The following is a 19,669-nucleotide window of genomic DNA, read 5'->3' on the forward strand; positions in this document are numbered from 1 at the left end:
GGCGATGGAGCCGCCGCCGCCGCCCCCGGTGCCCCCGCGCGCCGCCCGCCCCCGCGCCCCCCGCTAGCCCCGCGGCGGCGCCATCATGAGCGCGCGGCAGCCGGACGCCCCCGGTAAGGCCTCCCCCGAGCCCCGGCGGCCGCGCGGCTCGCGGCCCGGCGCTGAGCGCGGCCCCCTCTGTTCGCAGCGCTGGCGGGCAGGATGTCGCTGCCGCTCGGCGTGCCCCGCCGGGCCTTCAGCTACGACGACGCCCTGGAGGACACGGCGCCCATGACGCCGCCGCCCGCCGACCTGGGCGCCAACGTGCTCTGGAGGCAGCCCGTGATCCCCGAGCGCAAGTACCGGGAGCTGGCGAAGGTAGAGCCGGGGGAGCCGCTCGCGGGGCGGCGGGCGCGGGCAGGCGCCGTTAAACCGCGCGGAGCAGCTGCGGGGATGCTCCCAGGGCCGGACCGGCTCCTCCCGCCTCTTCACTGCTCCCTAAGTTGGAAGGGAAGGGGGTTCTTTACCGGAGGTTAAATAAACCTGCATCATTTTGGGGTTAAACCCAGCCTTTCAGCTCATTGTGGTGTCCTGCACTTTCCTCCACAAAGGGATGCCCGGCATGGGGCTTGGGCACCTAAAGGGAGCCCTCCTGCCTGTGGTCAGTTACCCTTGGGTCCGTGCTTTGCTTTAGAGATCTCATTTTCTACCAGGCTCCTCTTTGCTACAAGAGTCTCCCGATCAGTGGCAGAGCCAAGTACATTAGATGCGTTAGAGACTCTCCCAGGAACAACCTGGGAATGCAGTAATTGAGAGAAAATAAAATCTACACTCCAGCCTCTAAGCCATGTGGTCCTGTCACTTTGTAGATATTTTGTGGTTCTGAGCAGTCTGTGTGCTTGACCTTGAAGTCCAGTTTTTGTTCCGAGAGCGGAAACGGACGTGTTCTAGTTCCTTTCCTGTTGACCTTTTCATACTTGGACCAGTGACCTGTTGGCTCTGAGCCCAGCGTAATTTCAAATGTTAAAAGAAAGTTAATTGCTAGGACAGAACAGGATGCATCTCTGAATGTTCCTGGGCCGTAGCTGGAACAGCACAGGAAACTTTCCTTGGGATGCCGGCTAGTATCTCCCTGGGTAGTTAAAGATGTGGCCTTGGAGGTACCTTTTGGCCTTAAACCATGTCCTGCTTCCTCTGCACAGATCGAGGAGGGGGACGCTCGCACGAACGCACCGGTCATAACGCCTTCATCTTCCACTGAAAGTGTGAACAAGGCACCCGTGGTGAAGGCCAAGGCCACCCACATCATCATGAACTCTCTCTTCACAAGTAAGCACTCTCCTTTCTGTACCATGCGGTGCCCAGCGGGACATGGGCGTAGGAGTCGACTCCAGTTGGGTGGTGCCTTGGGAGACTGGGAGATCAGAGTCCCTGGGCAGGTTAAGTTTAGACTCACTCAGCCCTTGAACTATGTAATACTTGGAGGGTGTTTCCTGAAGGAAGCCACGTAGAAAGCCTCGCTTGCTGCCCCTGCATTCTCAGTGCTGGGTTTGGATGGGAGGGACGAGAGCGGTGGCTGTTGCCTGCTGAGAGGATGTTGCAGCCCAGACCACCCTTTAGCTGAAGTGCAGGGGCTGGTGCTGCTGCTCCTGCCGTTCATTTACTTATTAGCTTGCTGTTACCGGCTGATAACCAAGGCTCTAAATTAGGCCAAAGTGATGTGGAGAGCTGGCATATTTCGCTAATGGAGCACTTGCTGGCATTTATGTTAGTTAATAGCAGCAGCTGTCTTAGTTACACTTGCTTTTAAAGCAGCTCATATAAATAATAAGGTTTTAAAATTAAATTGGGTCAGTTATGTGGACAGAGAGCACCTACCCGTTTGCAGCAGAAGAGGTTCATGTGTTACTCTTTCCCTATTGCCTCTTCTTTTAACAGCTGGAATCTGAAGCTTTTTTTTTTTTTTTTTTCCTTTCCCTCCAAGCAGAGCTTCCAATGACTGTGAGGTTTTAGAACAGCGTTTTGGAACATCTTTGAGCTTGCACTTCTTTGTTCTGACTCAAAGATAACCAACATATCTGCAAATAGTGTATAGAAATACAGACCTGCTGGAAATCTGCTTTTGTTCCAGTCTAATGTAGTATTATAATCTAGTTAAAAACATGAAGGCGTAGAAGGTTCTTGTGCAGTAGGAAGTCAGGAATCACAACCTACACATTCCAGGAAAAACTTCAGGCAGTTTTGAAATAAACAGACAAAGGTAAAGTGTAAGAACCTTATGTTTGTCAGGCTTGCAGAGATGCTGCATTATGTATAACTTCAACTTGGGAAGTGATGTCCTTATCTATTAGAAATGGAGACATTAAGTTTTTTCAGTAACTTCTTTTTTTGTGCTCTATGTCCTGTTAATTTTGCTCTTGGCTTAGCTAGGGAGCGAACATCCCATGCTGACAGAAGGCCACTTAAAATATCCAGTCGATTGGGGGTCTCTGAGATTTAAGGAAGGTTTAGTCAGGAGTGATGCAGCTTCCTGGACCAGATGGGTTTAATTACAGGTGGTGCATTTGTGATACAGGCTGTGGTTTGGGAGCAATCATTGCTCCTCTGACTCAGCTCCATGACTCAGGATACTTTTCAAGTCAAAATAACTCTGTAGTTTCATCTTGCCTCCTCTGTCCACAATCACAACATGTAGGTATGAATACTGAAAACTGGCTGGCTCTTATGTTTGGTTGCCTGAGCTGCCTTTGCGCTCGCTGTGACCGCATGTGGTCGTGTGAACGTGTGAACGTGTGTTCTTGTTCTTTCTAGAGCAGACTCAGGAGAGCATTCAACGCTTTGAGCAGCAGGCAGGGCTGCGAGATGCTGGCTACACTCCCCACAAAGGCCTCACTACAGAGGAGACCGAGTATCACCGGGTGGCCGAGGCTGTCCATGTAAGACACACCGCTTGTGTTCTGCATTTGTGGTGTTTGCAGGCTGTATACTGCCCTCACGCCTCTCGCGTGACGGAACTTTCTGATCTTGTTCCCAGGGCTCTCCTTAACTTCCTTGCTCCGATTGCTTTCAGCTTTTTGTAAAAGGGTTGCCTGTTTTTATTCTAAAATTAGGATTAGCCTTTACAGCGTTGAAACAAATGACTTCCTCTGAAAAGTGCCATGTCCCACAGTTACTTCAGACTGTTAAAATCCTCTTTCAAACTGGGGACATCTTCATATGGAGTCTAGTTTCCTGAATCTTGCCCACCAATTGACTGTTGCAGCTGTTTTTCCCAGCTTTGTCTCTAAATGGTTAAGTTGCCGAAAATACTAGTTTTCTGGAATTTGTTGGCAAATCCTGGTATCAAGTCTCTTTGGGGAGGTGTTTGTTTCTATTGTGGTTTTTCTGTTAAGACTTGGAAGAGACCTGCTAGCTCAAAACCTTTCTTGCAAAAAAAAGAAAAAAAAATTAAGGTGTCCAGTGCACTTGCTCTTTTCTTTCTGTGATAACTACTTTGAAAGGAAGGAGTTACTTGCCAGGTGGATGGGCACTCTCCAGCTTTCATTATGTTCAACAATGCTAATATGTGGGTGTGAGGACGAGAGAAGGCCTCTTACTTTAAGTACACTTACTTTAAAATCGAGGTGTTTGAACTGCTTGCCAGTCTCATCCCTGAAGCAGGTAACTTTTAGAACTTTAAAGGGTTGACTGTTGACTTCCCCCCCCACAATCTGAAGCTTATTCTGATGATCTTGAACTTCCCTCTTCTCTCTCCATGCTGCTTTCCCCACAGGTTTTTAAGAAGCAAGTACAGCAGATTGTTCTTGATTAGATGTTTGCAGTAGTAGATAAGTGATGGGCAGACTGAACTTAGAGCTCTGTCTTCATGGTTGCCTCAGTGGTGCCAACTCTCATTGGACTCTTGTAATGAATACAGATATTCCTGGTGCTCTTGAGTAGTAGTGCTAGTCTGGGTATTTTACAACCAAGAGCAAAGTAGAATGGTAGCAGTTGTAAACTATGCATTTCCAGTGTGAAAGTTGGAAAATGAAATTGGACTCTAACTCCAGATGAAGACTTAAAGGTCTTAAATCGATGCATTTTTGATGAACTCACCATTGCTCGCAGTAATTTTGTAGTTAGAGTTTATTAATATTGAATCCTCTGAGTGCACTCTTGCAAGGGCAAAGTTACAATAACAATGTTGTCAGTGAATTTCATTAGTGTGGCTTGGATAGCCACAGGAAACAGTCTGAGAAAGTGCCTGTGTATTCCCTGTTTGAATTGTAACTGCCCTTCAAGTGACTTCTTCAAGGTTCAGCTTGTACTGTGTGAACGACTTGTTACGCACACCCAGTTCCTGTTTTTTTTTTTTTTTAATGACAAGGCATATCCTTAAAATGCAGTTCATCTGAAGGAGTTCTAGAGCAATGTTTTCATCTCGTCCTTCATAGATTACTTCTCAGGGCCCAGTAGGTCTTACACTTCTTATACAAAATCTGGTCTGTATACAGTGTGTTGTAACAGTGTGATTTAAGTTTTAGATGAAATAAGACTTAAAACCAGTCTGTCTGTTCTCTACACCTTGCATTAAAGTCCTATTGCCTCTGTGTTTCTCTTGTCCCTCGTAACAGAAGTTAAAAATGCAGAGTGGAGAGATGACGAAAGAAGACAAGCAGACTTCCTCCGCTCAGTCCACTCCGAGTAGCACTCCCCACTCCTCTCCCAGGCATAAAAACAGGTACTCTTGTTCTGGCAGGCTACTGCCTTGGGTGGTCTCCTGCAGGATGAGGTGGGAGTTACTTGGACAACCCTCTTCCCATGAGGGCCTAAGAGGTGATGTTGAGAGCTCGTTGATCAATTCCATCCAAGTACGGATTGACATGTTGAAACTTGAACTTCAGTATATCTTCATTCTGGGTGATAACAAGCTTATTAAAAGATCATTTCAATTGCCTCTGATAGCTACAGGGAGAGTTTGTCACAATGGGAAATATTTACTCTTTTCATGTTTTATGCATCTTAATTACTTTTTCCCTAGGGGTTGGTTTAGTCATGGAGCCTCTGCTTCTATCACTGGCTCAGATTTTGTTGCCATGGAAGCTGGTGGGGACAGATTGGCATCTGAAAAATGGAGCTTTTTTGGACCCAAAGCTATCCAGAAATCCACCAATGATCCAGGTATGTCCTGTGAGAGTTCTTAAACTATAAGAGTTAAGGGTGAACTGTCAGGTGGCAAACTCAGTGGCTACTTCTGGAGCGTTACTTCCAACTTCCCCTGTAATTTTCTGGGACCACCTTGTGAACATGTGCCATTCAAACCATTTCTGTACCTAAAGGTAAAGCTGCTTTGAAAAAAAATCAGCTGAGGGCTTGAAGGTGTCAATCACTTGCATTGACCTGCAGTGAAGATCAGGGTGTGAAGGTGACCGCCTGTTGCTCAGCTGCTTTCTCTGTCTTGTGGAATCTAAACTGGAAGTGTCAGCTCCGGATGTGAAGTAGACTTTAAGTAACATAAGGTTGCTGGGACTTGCATAGGTTCTTCTGTAGTGCTGAGTGCCCAGTATTTGTAGCAGTGGAAAGAAGCTTGGCTGATTTCCCCAGCTCTTACTTGTTGTATTTTTTCCCCCTCCATCAGGAGGATTTACCATCCAATCCTATAAGGGTGCCCAGAAACCATCCCCGATGGAACTGATGCGTGCCCAGGCTACTAGGATGCCAGAAGATCCAGTCACCTTCAAGCCACCCAAAATGGACATTCCAGTCGCAGAAGGGAGGAAACAATCTCCACGTTCCCATAATATCAAACCTCGGGATCTCAATGTTCTCACTCCAACGGGGTTCTGACAAGAACACTCAGTGTCCTTAATGGATTAAGGGGTATCTTAGGCTTTGCTTCCCCGTCTCGTTGTGCTGCAGTAAAATAGGAAAGTCTCTCTCTTCCAGCTTTTCATCTCAGCAAAGGAGACAGCTCTCACTGTTCCTCTAAAGCCAACCCTGAATGAGTCTTTGAGAAATTCCTGCACTAGCACTAACCCAGTGTAAACCAGCCTGTCTGCTGTGTCTGCACCGGTTCCATGTGCCAGGCCGCACGGGGAGACCCACTTCCCAGTACAGAACGCTGCAGTCAAACCTTGATCCGTGTTTTGTGGGAAAGGAGAGCCTTGTGGTGTGCGAGCAGACTGGCTTCTCTACCTGTAGTCTAATTATCTCGTCCTGCTCAGTGCTGAAGTATCCTCAGGAGGACCATTGTTCTGACTGGCACACACAAACACCAGCAGAAAATGAGGCAAACAAGCCAGGAATAAACTGGACCATTAGCAGACTGAAAGAACTTAATCTGGGAACGTGGTACGATAACTTTAAGGATGGACTTCCCTTGTTTTCCCGTATCACTTTATGGTATTTCACACCCTGTGCTTATTTATTTCTTCCTAGATTTTTTTTTAAAGGAAAAGCAAGGCAGTGATCACTATTATTAGGAAGTCAAGGAGCAGAACCAAGGCAGTAAAGGGGAAGAACGAATGCATCTGTAACTCTTAATGTTCCTCCAAAATTGGTGGAAATGACTGGAGTTGGATTGGCTTCAGCTGAGTAACCCTCCTCTTTCCTTTCCAGATTCATGCAAAACAACAACTCCCTTAGCAGTAGTTTTGATGCTCTGGATGCTTTTTGATTGTTTCTTAGCATCTTACAGGAATCATGTGTAGAAGTGCATTAGACCGGGGCACTTCTCAAATAGGGTCTTTTGATGCATCAGTGTTAGATGCAATTTGCCAGCCTGGGGCAGGATTGAGATGCAGATTAAGGCTAAACATTCTTTCATGTTATATTGATAGAGCTATGTATTTTTTATATTACTTTTTGGCCTAGTCTTGCAAACAATTGCTGGGATGGTTAGCACCTGCTATTCCTGTCCTGAAAATTGGGAAAGCAACTCTTGCGTACCATCTAATCCCTTGAGCAATGTAAGGAGGGATGCGGATAATCTCTGTCTGTGGCAAGCAGGTCTCCTGTTTCTTGAGCCGTTATTGCACCGCTCCCTTGGGCAGCTGCAGGTTTCTCCAGCAGTGAGGGGGTAGTCTTGCCTCGGGCATTGGAGGCTCTTATGTTACACACACGTTAGAGAGAGGTAGCTCAAGTGCTGGTAACCACCCAGCTCTGGGGTTGCTGCCTGCTCAAATCAGCATTCCTGCCTGGAATGAGTGGCCAATACTACTTGGTATCCCCCTCTGAAGAAGTAGGTTTTGTGGCTCTGCTTCATCTTCAACGGCAACACCAGCGACACGTTGTGTTGAAAGTCTCCCACCCAGTCACGCAGTTGTCACTGTCACTAATCATTCACACCTTTGCAATCAGAGAATCTCTGGTTTGACAATAATTTATTTATAGTCTGTATTCATGTCTGTGTCCAGTTCTGTTTGTTACAAGAAAATAAAATTCATGTGAATGGAGATCTGTGGTGTTTGTCAGGGCTGGTAAAGCAGCCGTGCAGGCAGCAGGAGGCTGTTGACTCCCCGCCAGGCCTCGTGCTGCTGGTGTGTGGGGTTAAGGTTCCACTCAACAAGGAGGTGGGAGCATTTCCTTTGAACAGAGCTGGCACCAAAACAGACGAGTCTCAGCAAATACAAAAATAATTTATTTTTTTAAAAGTGTACAAAGTGCCTTGTAAAACTTTAGGACAAGAGTCGAGTTTGAAAGGATAGTCTGAGCCAGGGAAAATCAAAGGTATTTCCATACAAATGTATAAACAAAACTGTGTGATGGATGACAGTTGAGGTTGCAGCGTAAAACTGAGGGTTTTGACTGCATAGCTTGTAAAGGAGCTCCCTGCCCCAGTAAGTGTCTGTCACGTAGCGATGATGATGAGGAGTAACTCCTGGAGCATATGCACTTTCTCCGTGATCTGCCGGGGAAAGGGCTCCTCCCCCAAGACCTGCTGCAGTCGGCTCAGGAAGTTCTCTACATTCAGGTGAATGTCCAGCTGGGTGATGTGATCATCATCCTGGAGCTTGGGCTTGGCTTTCTTAATTATTAAGTCCATCCGCTCGCTGAGTGCACTCCGTAAGTGCCCTACAAGAGGCAATAGGCAAAGGGTAGTGTGTGACCTGTGCAGGGACAGACAGCAGCGTGTCCCAGGCAGTGCAGCCCTGGGGTGAAAAGCAGGCAGGGACAACGTGCAGGTCCTTTCCTAGGGAGCCTCAGCATTTCTGTACAAGAGTAGGGAGGTGGAGGAAGGAAGTGTCACCTCCTGGAGCTCAGTGTGGCGCATGCAGAGGCCCAAAAATGGGGACGGGGCTGTAACAGAGTTTCCCTCTATGCTTGTGGCAGACTGGACAACTGTCTAGCTGGAGAGGAGAGTCTCTGAAGAGCTTCTCAACTAGACTGATCTTCGGAGGGCTTCGGAGAGCAAGGGAGGAACTGGGCTCTGCTCACACGTTTGTGGGGTCCTTTGAGGTCCTCCATGAGAACCTTATCCTGGGCTCAAGCAGCTGAGGGTGGGAGGAGCCTTGAGCAATTTTCAGTAAGACTGAATTTTAGGGACTGCCCCTTAAGCCCCCATTCTGCTGGGGGTCAGAAATACTGCTGCTTCCAAGGCCACTATGGGTGATGCTCCCTTCCCAGTAAGTGCTCGTGTGCCCTGGCTTCACGACCCCTTCTTCTGCTTTTCCTCTTAGACAAACCTATTCTTCCACTCATTCTGTGTGCAGCCCAGACAAAGCTAGTGCAAAGCACCTCCTTGCCTACTTGCCAATGCTGTGGCTGACCTTTTAGGAAGCAGGCTATTTCTTAAGGACTAAACTTGGCTCTCTTCTTGCTGTGGCCCTGTCACATAATTCCTTAACCCTGGCTGCTGGGAATAGTTAACAGCAAAGACTGAGATGCATCATCTTCTTAAGACTAGGTGGCTGTGAGCTAATTCAAATGCAGAGAATGTTTTGGGCTGTCCTGCTGCAGCCTCTTGATTAGATAGTGTGCATTAAGGTCAGAACAGGCTGCTTACCCAATACTACGTTTTGATAACTCAGCAGCAGCAACGTCAAGTACTGCAGCATCTCATCCCATCTTTCGCATATTGCTGCTTCTTCCTATGAGAGGAGGGAGTATTTGGTTATTAGAAGAGGTTTTCTTGTGTGGAAAAAAAAAAAAAAAAAACGAGGGAAAAAGCACAAGGGAGAGGATGGATTAGATACCTGGTATTGCAGGAGCACAGAGTGGGTCAGGAAATAAAGGATCTTGGCCAGAGACAAGGGCATGTTTGTGGGCATTTCACAGCTGTGCTGGAACATCAGCTCCAGCACTTTGCAGCGAAGGAGCTGGCTATCCATGGTGTTCAAGAAGGCTTCCCTGAAAGACACGGGGATTTACTGTAGGAGAGACAGCACAGCCTCACTAGGAACAACTGCTCTTGCACCTTCCTTGTGTCCTGCTCGTGCTGCTCCTGCACAGATGGAGGGTGGCTGCAGGGGGCTGTCCACCACATACGATACCATTTGTTATAGAGCTTGGCCACAGACAGGTCTATGTCATTAGGTCTGACCTGTGACAGCTCCAGGTCGGGACGCTCTGTGCAAGGAGCTTGGCTGCTTTGCCCTGCAGCCTGTGTGGATGTGATCCATTCCTGCTGGCTCGCAGGACGCACAGCCAAGCAAACGTGAAGTGGGCTCAGATGCCAACTGGATCTAGCAGATCTGTCCTGGGATGAGCAACAGCTTGGTTAGATTCAGTTTTGCTTGAGGCAAATCCCAGTGTGTGCTCAGAGGGAGTTGTGCTAAAGGATCTGAGCGAGCTGCCTGCTGGGGTTGGCAAGCAGGAGTTTGAAATGTCTGTGATGTAGTGATCTAATGGCTACACTAGAGCTAGTCATGGTCTGGTGCCTTGGCTGCAGACACTGCATTTCTTACTGAATAATAATAATAAAAAAAACCTAAAAGCATATCAAGGCAAAGCAGTGGCAACTGCGTCACACTGCTGATGAGCTGCTTCTTGTCCCTGGGAATTGGTGGCGTGTTTACCAGCAAGTGACTGTGCTGATACTGAGCCCTGCTTTGTAAAACTCTTTGCAGTCGAAAAGTCCTTCAGCTTTAACAGGTGGGAGGATCAACAAGCAAGGCACCAGCTGGGGAGGTGCATTCAGTTATCACTGCTACATCCCCATGGGATCTTTCTGTCCAACAGCCATACTCTTCCTGGCTGGGTCATAAATGAGTCTTTCTATTCCTGTATTTTTGTGCCTCCAGATTTGCATATAAACCAGGAATAAGTTTTGCCCACAAAGACATATGCTGCCTTGTACTTGCTTATCTTACCTTTGACTCCTCAGAGGAATATTCAGTATAAAAGGGAATATCACATCTGCAATTTTACAGGAGCTGCAGTTGGGAGATCTGTCCACCTCCACGGCGATAGACAGCATCCGCTGGAGCAGGAGCATCACCCTGGGTTAGACAGACAGTCAGTGCTGGGAGACACTACCCCTTGGCTTGCAAGCAAAGCAGGGGGTGGCCCCTGTTCAGATGGGCGCCTCGTAGGGAGGGACGAAGGGAGAGCTCGCAGGTTAGATTGGTTAGCTCCCTAAACCCTCCCTGTGTCTCTTAGTGACGTTTAAAGCTGATGCTCTTGGAAGAAAAGCTAATTCTCAGATGGGTCCCAAGCAGGTCCCTGTGGTATTGATGGAGTGTCAAGGGGCAGCCTGTGCTGTCCCTGGTGTGGGCTGAGCGCTCTGGCTGCACAGTGTGTGTCAGAGCAGCAGGGTCACTGAGCCAGCTCCCTGACAGCTGAGCAGATCTCACTCACCAAATCTACGTCTGTCCCAGAGGAAAACTGCAGATGCCTTCAGGCACACGGGCACAAAGTGGCTTCCCTGATTGGAAACTTTGGTTTCTCCCTGCCTTGGGCCCCATGAGCTAACAGGAAGAGCCCAGACTTCAGGGCTTACTTCTGGGAGAAGAAAGCTGGTGGAGCCACCTCTGCCCGGTCGGTGCAGTCTGGCCAAGCTGCAGACGAGCTGCATTCGGCCCTCGCTTCTGCTGAGGAGTTTGTCGTTCCTTGTGGCTGCTCTTGGGGCTGGCAGAACCCGACTCCTGTAACCGCTGCCACCAGCCATTCAACCACGTCCCTGGGAGAGAAGCAGCAACGTTAGCGGAGACACCTGGCTTAGCTGCGCTGCGACGCTTCGCTCAGAGCTCAAGGAAAGACCTTGGGAATGCAGGATGTGCCCCACACATTTGCACAGGCTGGGGAATAGACTTATTGAGCAGCCCGAGATTTATATTGTCAACAGGAGTCAACAGGACTGGTTCCTCACCCCAGAATTGAGCAATGCAAATCTGATCTAATTCCTGGGAAAACACCTGCTAGGCTTTGCCTGGATTTTTTATTTGCATTATCTCTAATGGTTTGATGTCATTACCCGCCTCCTGTTCTTTATACTTGTGCCTTAATCATTTTTCCCCCTGTCTGCCATGCTTGTTTCCTGGAAAGTCAGAACTAAAATCTTGACACAGATTCCCTGAGCCCCTGCCTCTCAGCATCTGTTCGGAAGGTGCAGGGGAGTTGGAGTGTCCTTACTTGACGTTGCTGAAGCACATGTCACAGGAAAGCACTTTCTTGGCAATCGACTTCTGCAGGAGGTGCAGCCTCAGATTCTGCTGCAAATCATCCTCCAGGGTCTGCACCACGTACTCCAGGAATAGGAGTCTGCCAGGAGGTTTCTCCTGAGGGGAGACACAGACAGTGTGAGCCTGGAAAAGCAGGAAGGCTGCAGAGAAGCAGGGAACGTGGCTCTCTGGGCAATGGGGTGATTTATATGACTGAGGAATCGCATGTTTGCTTTCCTGGAGGGGCTGCCTGACCCAGGTTCTTGGCTGGACACGCTGTACCACTGCACCAGGGCTCTTGCCCTTGCAAATCCCTGGTTTCAAATCAGGCAACCTGCCCGCAGCTAAGCAGCAGTTTTTGAAGCCCCGTGGATAAAACCGGGAGACACACATGGCACAGGCTGCCACGAGCGACTGCAGTAAATGCTGCAGTAAATGACCAGCCCAGTCTGCCGCAGAGCAAGGACGTGGCGGGGCCTGGGGCAACACTCAGCCCTGAAAACTGTGTTCTGGGTGGTGCCTGACGGTGACACACGCAGTCGGGAAGTGCGAGTACCTGGTCTTCCATGGTGTATTTCAGCAGCGTCCAGTCCCATCCCACTGTGCCGACGCTGGCTGGATGGAGCCTGCAAGGACACGCTGCCCGTTGGTGCTGAGCCGCCCCGGAGGCGGCGGAGCCCCTGCCCAGCCCTCCCGTGCCAGCCGCTGCCCCTTCCGGCACCACCTCCTCTCCAGCCTGGCCCTTTCCCTGTCTCCTGCGCTGTCCACAGTCAGTCTTTGGAATTGCCAGACGGGAAGCGTGCTGCACAGAAAGCACCAAGCCCGCTGGGCCCGCGGCCTCGGGAAACGCTGCGCGTCGCTGCAGGGCCCCGCGTGCTGCGGGTGAGCTGCCCCTGCCGTCTGCAGCCCACGGTGCCTGTTGCAGGCCAGGGGGCATTTCTGCCACATCAGTGCGGTGAAGAACCAGGTCTGCTCTTCAGGAGCAAACGCTCCTCTGCCCCAGAGCACTCTGGTGTCACAGGCACTCCCTGAGCTCTGCTGGTTTGCTGTGAAATGATTTAAACACTCCTGAAACAGCTAGAGCTGCTCTCCCTGTTGTCTCAGCACTCCCCACCTCTCTCACCCTCATCCTTTCTCCTTATGGGATTTTGGAGGCTCCTATCTGGGCCAGTCCGAGCCCTGACCCACCACTGCAGCCCCTAGCCAGCCTGGGGCTGTGATCTGATAATCTCTGTGAACAGAAGGCAGGGGCAGAAGGATCATCCTGGATTATAGGGGAAATTGCTTGCTGTTCTGTGGGTAAAGAATGTGGAGAATGACCTTTACACTGGGCAGAGCCCAGGGAGCATCTACCCAGCCCCAGGGCTACCGCAGCAGAGGGAAAACATACATCTGGATTTTCATGAGCAGCATGTAGGTGTCCTTGAGGATCTCCCCCCGGTGGGAGTTCAACAGGATCTCTCTGATCAGGTAGGACACGATGTCTTTGGGAGGGCAGTGCTTGCAGGAGACGAACTCGCTCAGGAAATGCAGCGTGCCCTCGAGGAAGTTCTCCTCGATGGTGGTGTGCACCATGCTCATCTTCCCGCTGGGGATGAGCTCGGGTTTCTGCTGTGTGCAAGGCAAGGCACTGGGTGAAAGGCGGCTCCCGCTGCCCCGTGCGTCCCCCGCATCCGCCCTCGCCCGGCACTGCAGCACGCACACCCTGGCCTAAGGCACGGCTTGTGACGTGCAGTTTAACCACGAAGGAAACCGCAGTAACCAGAGATCCCAAGTGCCCCACAAAGCTTGTCCCGAACGAGGAGCAGAGCAGGGGCTGTCCCTGGCTCCCCCTCTACCTCTCACCGCGACCGTCACTGAACAGACTCCAGCTGGGCCTGGCAGCAGCTGCTCTGAACCTCATTTACCTCTGTTTCCCTGTCGGACGTTATGCCTTGGAGGAAGAGGTGATGCACTCCAGTCCTCCTGAAGTACAGCAGTTTGTTCAGCCAGGCCTTGCTGTCAGCCCTGGTCCTGGCTGGGGCCTCTTGCTGCACTGCTACGTGTGACGGCAAGTCAGTTGCTTCCAGCACAGGCATCTCGTCTCTCACTGGGGATGTAGGGATGCTGGCTGGAGCGGGGCTCAGGTTTGGGGGGAGCTCCCTTTCCTGGCAAATAGGGAGAGTCTCTTCCTCCACTGGGGAGTTGGAGGCTCTCCAGCTGCTGTCCAGGCTAGGGGGGGACAGGGAGAGCTGGTCTGAGTCCAGCTGCATGCTGGCCAGGGAGCCCAAGTCACTGTTAAAAGTGGTGGTGCTGCAGTTCTGCCCATGGCCACACACAGAGCCTTCGCAGCTGCAGGTGGGAGAGACGCTGCCACCGCTCCCGGCGCTCTCTGCTGCGTCCAGTGCGGAGGGAGGCCCTGCAGGGAAGCTGCAGGAGGGCACTGCAGGCTTGGACTCCGCTGGCACATCCTTTTCTTGCCTGGTGAGGAAGCAGAGGCCGGGGGGGAAGGCTGTCCGGAAAGCGGGCGCTTGCCTGGAGTCCCAGTGAGCGCAGCCCGCGGCGTTGGGAAGGCTGCACGAATCCTCCTCCGTGAGGTCGATGACGGCGAGGCTGCCGCACGGCGCCGGCTCTGCGCTCGCCTCCTCACACGTCAGGTCGATGATCTCCTGCGGGGACAGGGGGGTCAGCGCTGTCTGCAGGGGAGGCGCCTGGGGCCTCCGTCCGGAGCGTTGGCACCGCGAGAGGAAACGGGGGGAAGGGGCTGGAGGAGAAGCCAGAGCAGAGCCCCTGCCGCGCCGGGCTGGGGGCCGTGGGCTCTCGTGTCCCCGGGCACGGCCCAGGCCTGGCCCAGGTCCCCCTTCCTGCTGCTGCCAGCAACAGCCCCTGCTCGCCTGAGGGTGCCTCACACTGCACCCTCTGCTTCAGAAAGCCAGCGCACGAAAGGCTGGTGCACAGCGTGGGCAGAGCCCCTTGCAGAGCCCCTCGAGCGTCCCCTGCACTCTGCTCTCCAGGGCCTGCTCCAGAGGTTTCCCCCGTGCCAGGAGCGGCCCTTGTTGCCGTGTCTGGCTGCAGAGCAGGGGGAGTTGGGGTCGCTCCCTCCTGCGCCCGCAGAGCCGCGGGACGGACGCGAAGCGGCCGGAGCGGGCGGCCGCCCCGGCTCCCCAGCCCCCGCGCAGCGGGGAGCTCGGCCTCCCCACCTCCGCGCGGGCGCAGAGCTCGGCCCCGCGGTGCGTGGGCGCCTCAGCGTCCCCCGCGCTCTCCCGGGCCCGCGGGAGGGGGCTGCAGCTGCGCGACAGAACAGGGCAGGCTTCGGCGGCGGCTCCCACAGCAGGGCTGTCCCGAGCACGGGACAAGGGTGACACCCAGCGCCCCAGCGGGTCCCCACCAGCACCCCCGGCACAGCCGGCCCCGCTACGCGGACGCGGGCGGGAGGGGAGAGCGCTACCTTCGTGTCCATGACACCAGACCAGATCTAGAGCCGCACCGAGACTCCGGGGGCTTCCCATGCAGGACTCGCCGGGCGGTGCAGCCTCGTCAGCCCCCGGCTCCGAGGACGCGCAGCTACAAGGGGCCGCAGGCGCAGGCAGCGGGGCCGCATCTGCGTCCGCAGGCAGGACACAGCGCGTCTCAGGAGGTGCATGGGAGCATTAGGCACCCAGCAGGGGTCAGGGTGTTTTTGCTCTTGGAAAAAAATCACAGCGTCTCAAAGCACGGAAATCTTCTGAGGACATCTTCAAAGAAACCCATTTAAATCCGTTGCTTTTTCCTGTCTCGGACCTGCTGCCCTTCCCAAGTGGGGAGCTGCATGTAGCATGGGGAGATGACCAAACCTGTGGGCCCAGCACGCACAGAAGAGCAGCGGGGCTGAGCAAGTGCGTGGAGCGCCCGGGCTGCACCCGCCGCCACCCCACGGAACTGTCGGCCGTTCAAAAGCTGCATCAGAACCAGGGCCAACGGCTGCGGCCAGCAGCGACGGCTTCTCCCTGCACCTCGCTGAGCGGTGCGGCCTGGAGCGGGCCAGCCGGCAAGCCGGACGCCGGGCCCTGCCACCCCAGGCCTGAGCGGGACGGTGCAGGCCGGGCTGCCTGTGGCTCTGCATGGGCGTCATGGGGATCCTCCTGCGGGCCATAGTCAGGGCTGGGCCCCCGAGGGGACACGGATGAGGGGGGACCGCATGGGGACACGGCTGCCGGGGCTGGGACTCTCCGCGAGGACATGGTTGAGGGGCCCTGGGGCGCTCTAGGGGCTGGGTCACTCCGGGGGGCCGGGTCCCTCCGGGGGGCCGTTTCTGAGGCCCCTGGGGCGGGGCCGACGGTCCTGGGTTCGGGTCCGCTGGGCGTCCGGCTCAGGTCTATTGGGCCCCCCGAGGTGAGGGAGGACACGGGCCGTGCGACCGCCTCGACGCTTTCTGTCCCCGCGCGGCTTCCGTCCCCGCCCGGGCCGCCAGCCGCGGCGGAAGCGCCGCCATGTTTGAGAGGGGCAAGCCGCGCCCGGCCCGGCAGCAGTAGGCGTCGCTCGCCGCCCGTTCCCCGCGGGCCGCCGACTCACCGCAGGGGGCGGCAGGGAGCGCCGCGGCGCCCGGCGGCAGCGGCGGCGGCAGCGGCGCGGCGAGCAGCCGCCCTCGGAGCCCGAGTCGCTTACGAGGACGACGCCGTCGGCCATGTCCGCTGCGGGCGGCGGCGCCGCCCCGGGCGGAAGCGCGTCACGCGGCGGCGGGGCGGGCGGCCATGGCGCTGTCGCCCTACGTGCTCGCCATGCAGGAGCTGTTCCGCGCCAACACGCGCAGCCGCGAGTTCCCGGCGCACGGCGCCAAGGTGCACTCGGTGGCCTGGAGCTGCTGCGGCCGCCGCCTCGCCTCGGGCTCCTTCGACAAGACCGCGAGCGTCTTCGTGCTCGAGAAGGACCGGCTGGTGAGCGGGCCGGGCCGCGGGGCGGGCGCGGCGGGGCGCGCGGGCCGCGAGCGGGGCCCCACGGCCGCCCTGTGTCCCCCAGGTGAAGGAGAACAACTACCGCGGGCACGGCGACAGCGTGGACCAGCTCTGCTGGCACCCCAGCAACCCCGACCTCTTCGTCACGGCCTCCGGCGACAAGACCATCCGCATCTGGGACGTGCGCACCACCAAGTGCATCGCCACCGTCAACACCAAAGGTGCGTGCGGGCACGCGCCCCGCGGGCTGCCCACACCGGTGCCTCTGGTGACCGCTTTTGTGTCGTGTTTATCCGCCTCGAGCGGGTGCGTGGAGCAGCAGAGGGCAGCGGGGTGGCTTGTGCTGGTGCCCAGGCTGGAGAAACCTATGAGAGTGGTGCTGGTTGTTAACGTGACTTCTGTGCTTGTCCCTGGAGCCTGCAGGGGGAAGGACAGGCACGTTTGCAGAGAGCTGTGGTGCAGCTAAAAGCTGACATGGATTGAGAATGCAGTTAACCAAATTTATGGGCCGATTAACCCAGGTATCATTTCTGAGGAAAGCTCCAATTTCGAATTGCTGGGTCTGGGAAGAGCATTGCAGGATGGTGTAGCTGCAGCTTGCCTCACTCTTACCCTCGTTCCTCTGTGCTTGTTATTGGCTGCTGCTTCTGGATCTTGAAGATCACGGGGTTAAGAGGCTCTTTGGTTTGATCTTGCTTGGTCGTTTCTGCAGTCACGTCTTGACTGAGCTGGAAGGAGGAGTGGTGCAATCATCTCGCTTTGAAGCTGGGTTCTGTTAAATTTAATTTTCGTTAACTCTGTGTGTGTTAACCAGCTGCTAAGCAGGGTTTGTGTGTTGAGCTGCAGATTGTCCCGGAGTTGGGAGCAGTTCAGAGTTAGTGGAGCAGCCTGTGACCTTGGGTTGGGAAACAAAAAGGCCCTGTGTCTGCTTAATGTGCTGCAGTCCCGCAGCTTGCTGGGGAAACGGGACCCACTGCCCTTTTTCCATCCAGGAGAGAACATCAACATCTGCTGGAGCCCTGACGGCCAGACCATTGCAGTAGGGAACAAGGATGACGTTGTCACCTTCATCGATGCCAAGACGCATCGTTCCAAAGCAGAGGAGCAGTTCAAGTTTGAAGTGAATGAGATCTCCTGGAACAATGATAACAACATGTTCTTCCTCACCAACGGGAACGGCTGCATCAATATCCTCAGGTAGGTGCCTGTGGCAGCAGGCAGGGGGGTAGGTGGCCTGGCTGCCTTGATGCAGACTAATGTCTGCCTTTGTCGACAGTGATACGAGTCTCCCTGCTGCCTGCAGGAGCTGAGGTCCTGCTCCCTGGTGTTTCCCACCTCCCTAGTGGGAGGAAAATGACCTGGGGCTGAGGTTGCCTCAGTTCTGGGCTGCGCTTCTTGGGGAATTATCCAGATGCTTTGCCTCCCTCTTTGACGTGTCTCTCAGGGTCTCCTGTTTTACTTGCTCACTGTTCCAGTGCATCTTATACCTTGTCTGCTTGTAGACAAACCCTCTGCTCCTCTCACTGCTTCCTGTCTCTTCCCTCTCCACAGCTACCCGGAGCTGAAACCCATTCAGTCCATCAACGCTCATCCTTCAAACTGTATTTGCATCAAGTTTGATCCCATGGGGAAGTACTTTGCCACAGGCAGTGCCGATGCTCTCGTCAGCCTGTGGGACGTGGATGAGCTGGTGTGTGTGAGGTGCTTCTCAAGGTAGGTCCTGCTGCCCTGAGCCTCTCTCCCTGCCCTCTCTGGGGACCCGCTGGGACATCGCTCACTGTCTGCTTGGCCCTGCTCTTGCAGGCTCGACTGGCCTGTGCGAACGCTGAGCTTTAGCCACGATGGGAAGATGCTGGCATCGGCATCCGAGGATCACTTCATTGACATTGCGGAGGTGGAGACAGGTAATGGTTCCCCACTGGCGAGGAGCAAGGAGGGAATGGGACAGGGAGGTGCTGGTGGCGCTGGGAGGGTCTGGGGAGGATCGTGTGCTTGCAGAGAGCTCGGCTGAGCAGGAGGGGGAGCCTCTGCCTAGCTGCTCCTTTTCAGAGCTGTTGTGTCTGTGTCTTGTGCTCTGCTGATGAAAGCACCGAAGCGGAGCTGCCCCCCTGCCGCGTGCGAGAGGCAGGAGGAGGTGGCTGCTCACCCACGGTGGGCGCCGCGGGGCAAAGGCCAGAGCTCTCCTGACCTGGCCCCTCTTCTGCGCAGGAGAGAAGCTTTGGGAGGTGCAGTGCGAGTCCCCCACCTTCACAGTGGCCTGGCACCCGAAGAGGCCTCTGCTGGCCTTCGCCTGTGACGACAAAGATGGCAAATACGACAGCAGCCGCGAGGCCGGCACTGTCAAGCTCTTCGGGCTGCCCAATGACTCTTAACAGAAGCGGGAGGGGCAGCAGGGAGACTACCAGGAGAAGTGGTGCTTCCCTGCTCCTGGGGTGACGTAGTCCGTGTCGGATGGGACCAGGAGAGGGGTCCCCCCGGCCCGCTGGGCAGCGCGGCGCTCCGTGGCTCAGCTCCGCGTCCTGCTCTCGGCAGCACTTGTAGAAAGCGGCTGGTGAGGACGGTGGGCGCTGCTGGCAGAGCCCGTGCGGATCTCGCACCGTGTCCTGCCCTGCCCCGTCCCAGGGGAGCTGAGGACCCCTCGCCGAGGCAGGTCTGTCCCTGAGCGCCCTCGTCCCCTCCCCTCTACGCGCCTCTTGTCCCTGCCCCACACGGAGCGACAGAGGGGCAGTGAGATGGGGCTGTCCCCGGGGCTCTCTAGGGTTGCGCTGGGAGGATGGCTCTTTTTGTACGTGGTGTTTTTGTAATTTTGATAAATCCTCTTCTGTAAGGAAGGTGTCTGCGGCTGTTGCGTGGACGCGAGGGGGGCAGCTGGGGGGAAGGAGGCAGCCCCGTCCCCCTCCTGTGCTCTGCCCCGGGGCCTGCTCTGCCGAGAGGAGCTGTGGGCAGCGCTGCGGCCGAGGAGGCTGGCCTCAAGGGCTGTCCCTCGTCCCCACGCAGCCTGTCCCTTTCCCTGGTGGCTCTCCTGACGTGGCAGGCGCTGTCACCCCACCAGGGGGCGCTGCGCACCTGCGCTGGGGACAGGGGACAGCGCTGGGGACAGCAGTGACAGCGGCGCCCTGGTTCCCGCAGGGGATGCCCCCCTCGCCCGGGCCCGTCCATGCTGTCTGGCAGCACCGGCTCCCATGGGTGCCACAGGGCCAC

General features: G+C 54.8%; 3 protein-coding genes across 3 annotated transcripts; 2 read left to right on the top strand and 1 right to left on the bottom strand.

Annotated features, from left to right (window-relative positions):
* The first annotated feature begins 57 nt into the window (after nucleotides 1–57).
* KIAA1191 (KIAA1191 ortholog) lies at nucleotides 58–6,292 on the top strand. The gene is made up of 7 exons (XM_088522570.1): nucleotides 58–113; nucleotides 188–357; nucleotides 1,182–1,308; nucleotides 2,791–2,915; nucleotides 4,593–4,699; nucleotides 5,000–5,139; nucleotides 5,597–6,292. The coding sequence occupies exons 1-7, from the start codon at nucleotides 86–88 to the stop codon at nucleotides 5,803–5,805; spliced, it is 906 nt and encodes a 301-aa protein (XP_088378696.1). The 5' UTR covers nucleotides 58–85; the 3' UTR covers nucleotides 5,806–6,292.
* Nucleotides 6,293–7,574: 1,282 nt separating this feature from the next.
* SIMC1 (SUMO interacting motifs containing 1) lies at nucleotides 7,575–16,202 on the bottom strand. Its single transcript, XM_088522710.1, has 10 exons — nucleotides 16,089–16,202; nucleotides 13,466–14,233; nucleotides 12,949–13,169; nucleotides 12,115–12,184; nucleotides 11,530–11,675; nucleotides 10,898–11,077; nucleotides 10,269–10,397; nucleotides 9,153–9,306; nucleotides 8,963–9,047; nucleotides 7,575–8,031 (listed from the first exon to the last, which is right to left on the bottom strand). Exons 1-10 carry the CDS (start codon nucleotides 16,200–16,202, stop codon nucleotides 7,808–7,810), a joined length of 2,091 nt encoding a protein of 696 aa, XP_088378836.1. The 3' UTR covers nucleotides 7,575–7,807.
* Nucleotides 16,203–16,246: 44 nt separating this feature from the next.
* THOC3 (THO complex subunit 3) lies at nucleotides 16,247–18,846 on the top strand. Its single transcript, XM_088522571.1, has 6 exons — nucleotides 16,247–16,450; nucleotides 16,533–16,689; nucleotides 17,461–17,665; nucleotides 18,020–18,181; nucleotides 18,272–18,372; nucleotides 18,677–18,846. Exons 1-6 carry the CDS (start codon nucleotides 16,268–16,270, stop codon nucleotides 18,838–18,840), a joined length of 972 nt encoding a protein of 323 aa, XP_088378697.1. The 5' UTR covers nucleotides 16,247–16,267; the 3' UTR covers nucleotides 18,841–18,846.
* Nucleotides 18,847–19,669: the final 823 nt, after the last annotated feature.

This window comes from Tinamus guttatus, unplaced genomic scaffold (assembly GCF_059628265.1).
Source record: "Tinamus guttatus ecotype Peru unplaced genomic scaffold, ASM5962826v1 Tinamus_guttatus_pri_ptg000155l, whole genome shotgun sequence".
Taxonomy (NCBI): Eukaryota; Metazoa; Chordata; class Aves; order Tinamiformes; family Tinamidae; genus Tinamus; species Tinamus guttatus.

Excerpts from the sequence above, each read along its gene's own strand:
- KIAA1191 (XM_088522570.1), top strand. The coding sequence starts at position 86 with ATGAGCGCGCGGCAGCCGGACGCCCCCG. Across the intron at positions 358-1,181 it reads AGTACCGGGAGCTGGCGAAG|ATCGAGGAGGGGGACGCTCG; the intron begins GTAGAGCCGGGG and ends TCCTCTGCACAG. Across the intron at positions 4,700-4,999 it reads TCTCCCAGGCATAAAAACAG|GGGTTGGTTTAGTCATGGAG; the intron begins GTACTCTTGTTC and ends CTTTTTCCCTAG.
- SIMC1 (XM_088522710.1), bottom strand. The coding sequence starts at position 16,202 with ATGGCCGACGGCGTCGTCCTCGTAAGCGACTCGGGCTCCGAGGGCGGC. Across the intron at positions 13,170-13,465 it reads CGTCCGACAGGGAAACAGAG|CAGAAACCCGAGCTCATCCC; the intron begins GTAAATGAGGTT and ends CCTTGCACACAG. Across the intron at positions 11,078-11,529 it reads ATGTGCTTCAGCAACGTCAA|GGACGTGGTTGAATGGCTGG; the intron begins GTAAGGACACTC and ends CTTCTCTCCCAG.
- THOC3 (XM_088522571.1), top strand. The coding sequence starts at position 16,268 with ATGGCGCTGTCGCCCTACGTGCTCGCCATGCAGGAGCTGTTCCGCGCC. Across the intron at positions 16,451-16,532 it reads TGCTCGAGAAGGACCGGCTG|GTGAAGGAGAACAACTACCG; the intron begins GTGAGCGGGCCG and ends TGTGTCCCCCAG. Across the intron at positions 18,373-18,676 it reads CATTGCGGAGGTGGAGACAG|GAGAGAAGCTTTGGGAGGTG; the intron begins GTAATGGTTCCC and ends TCTTCTGCGCAG.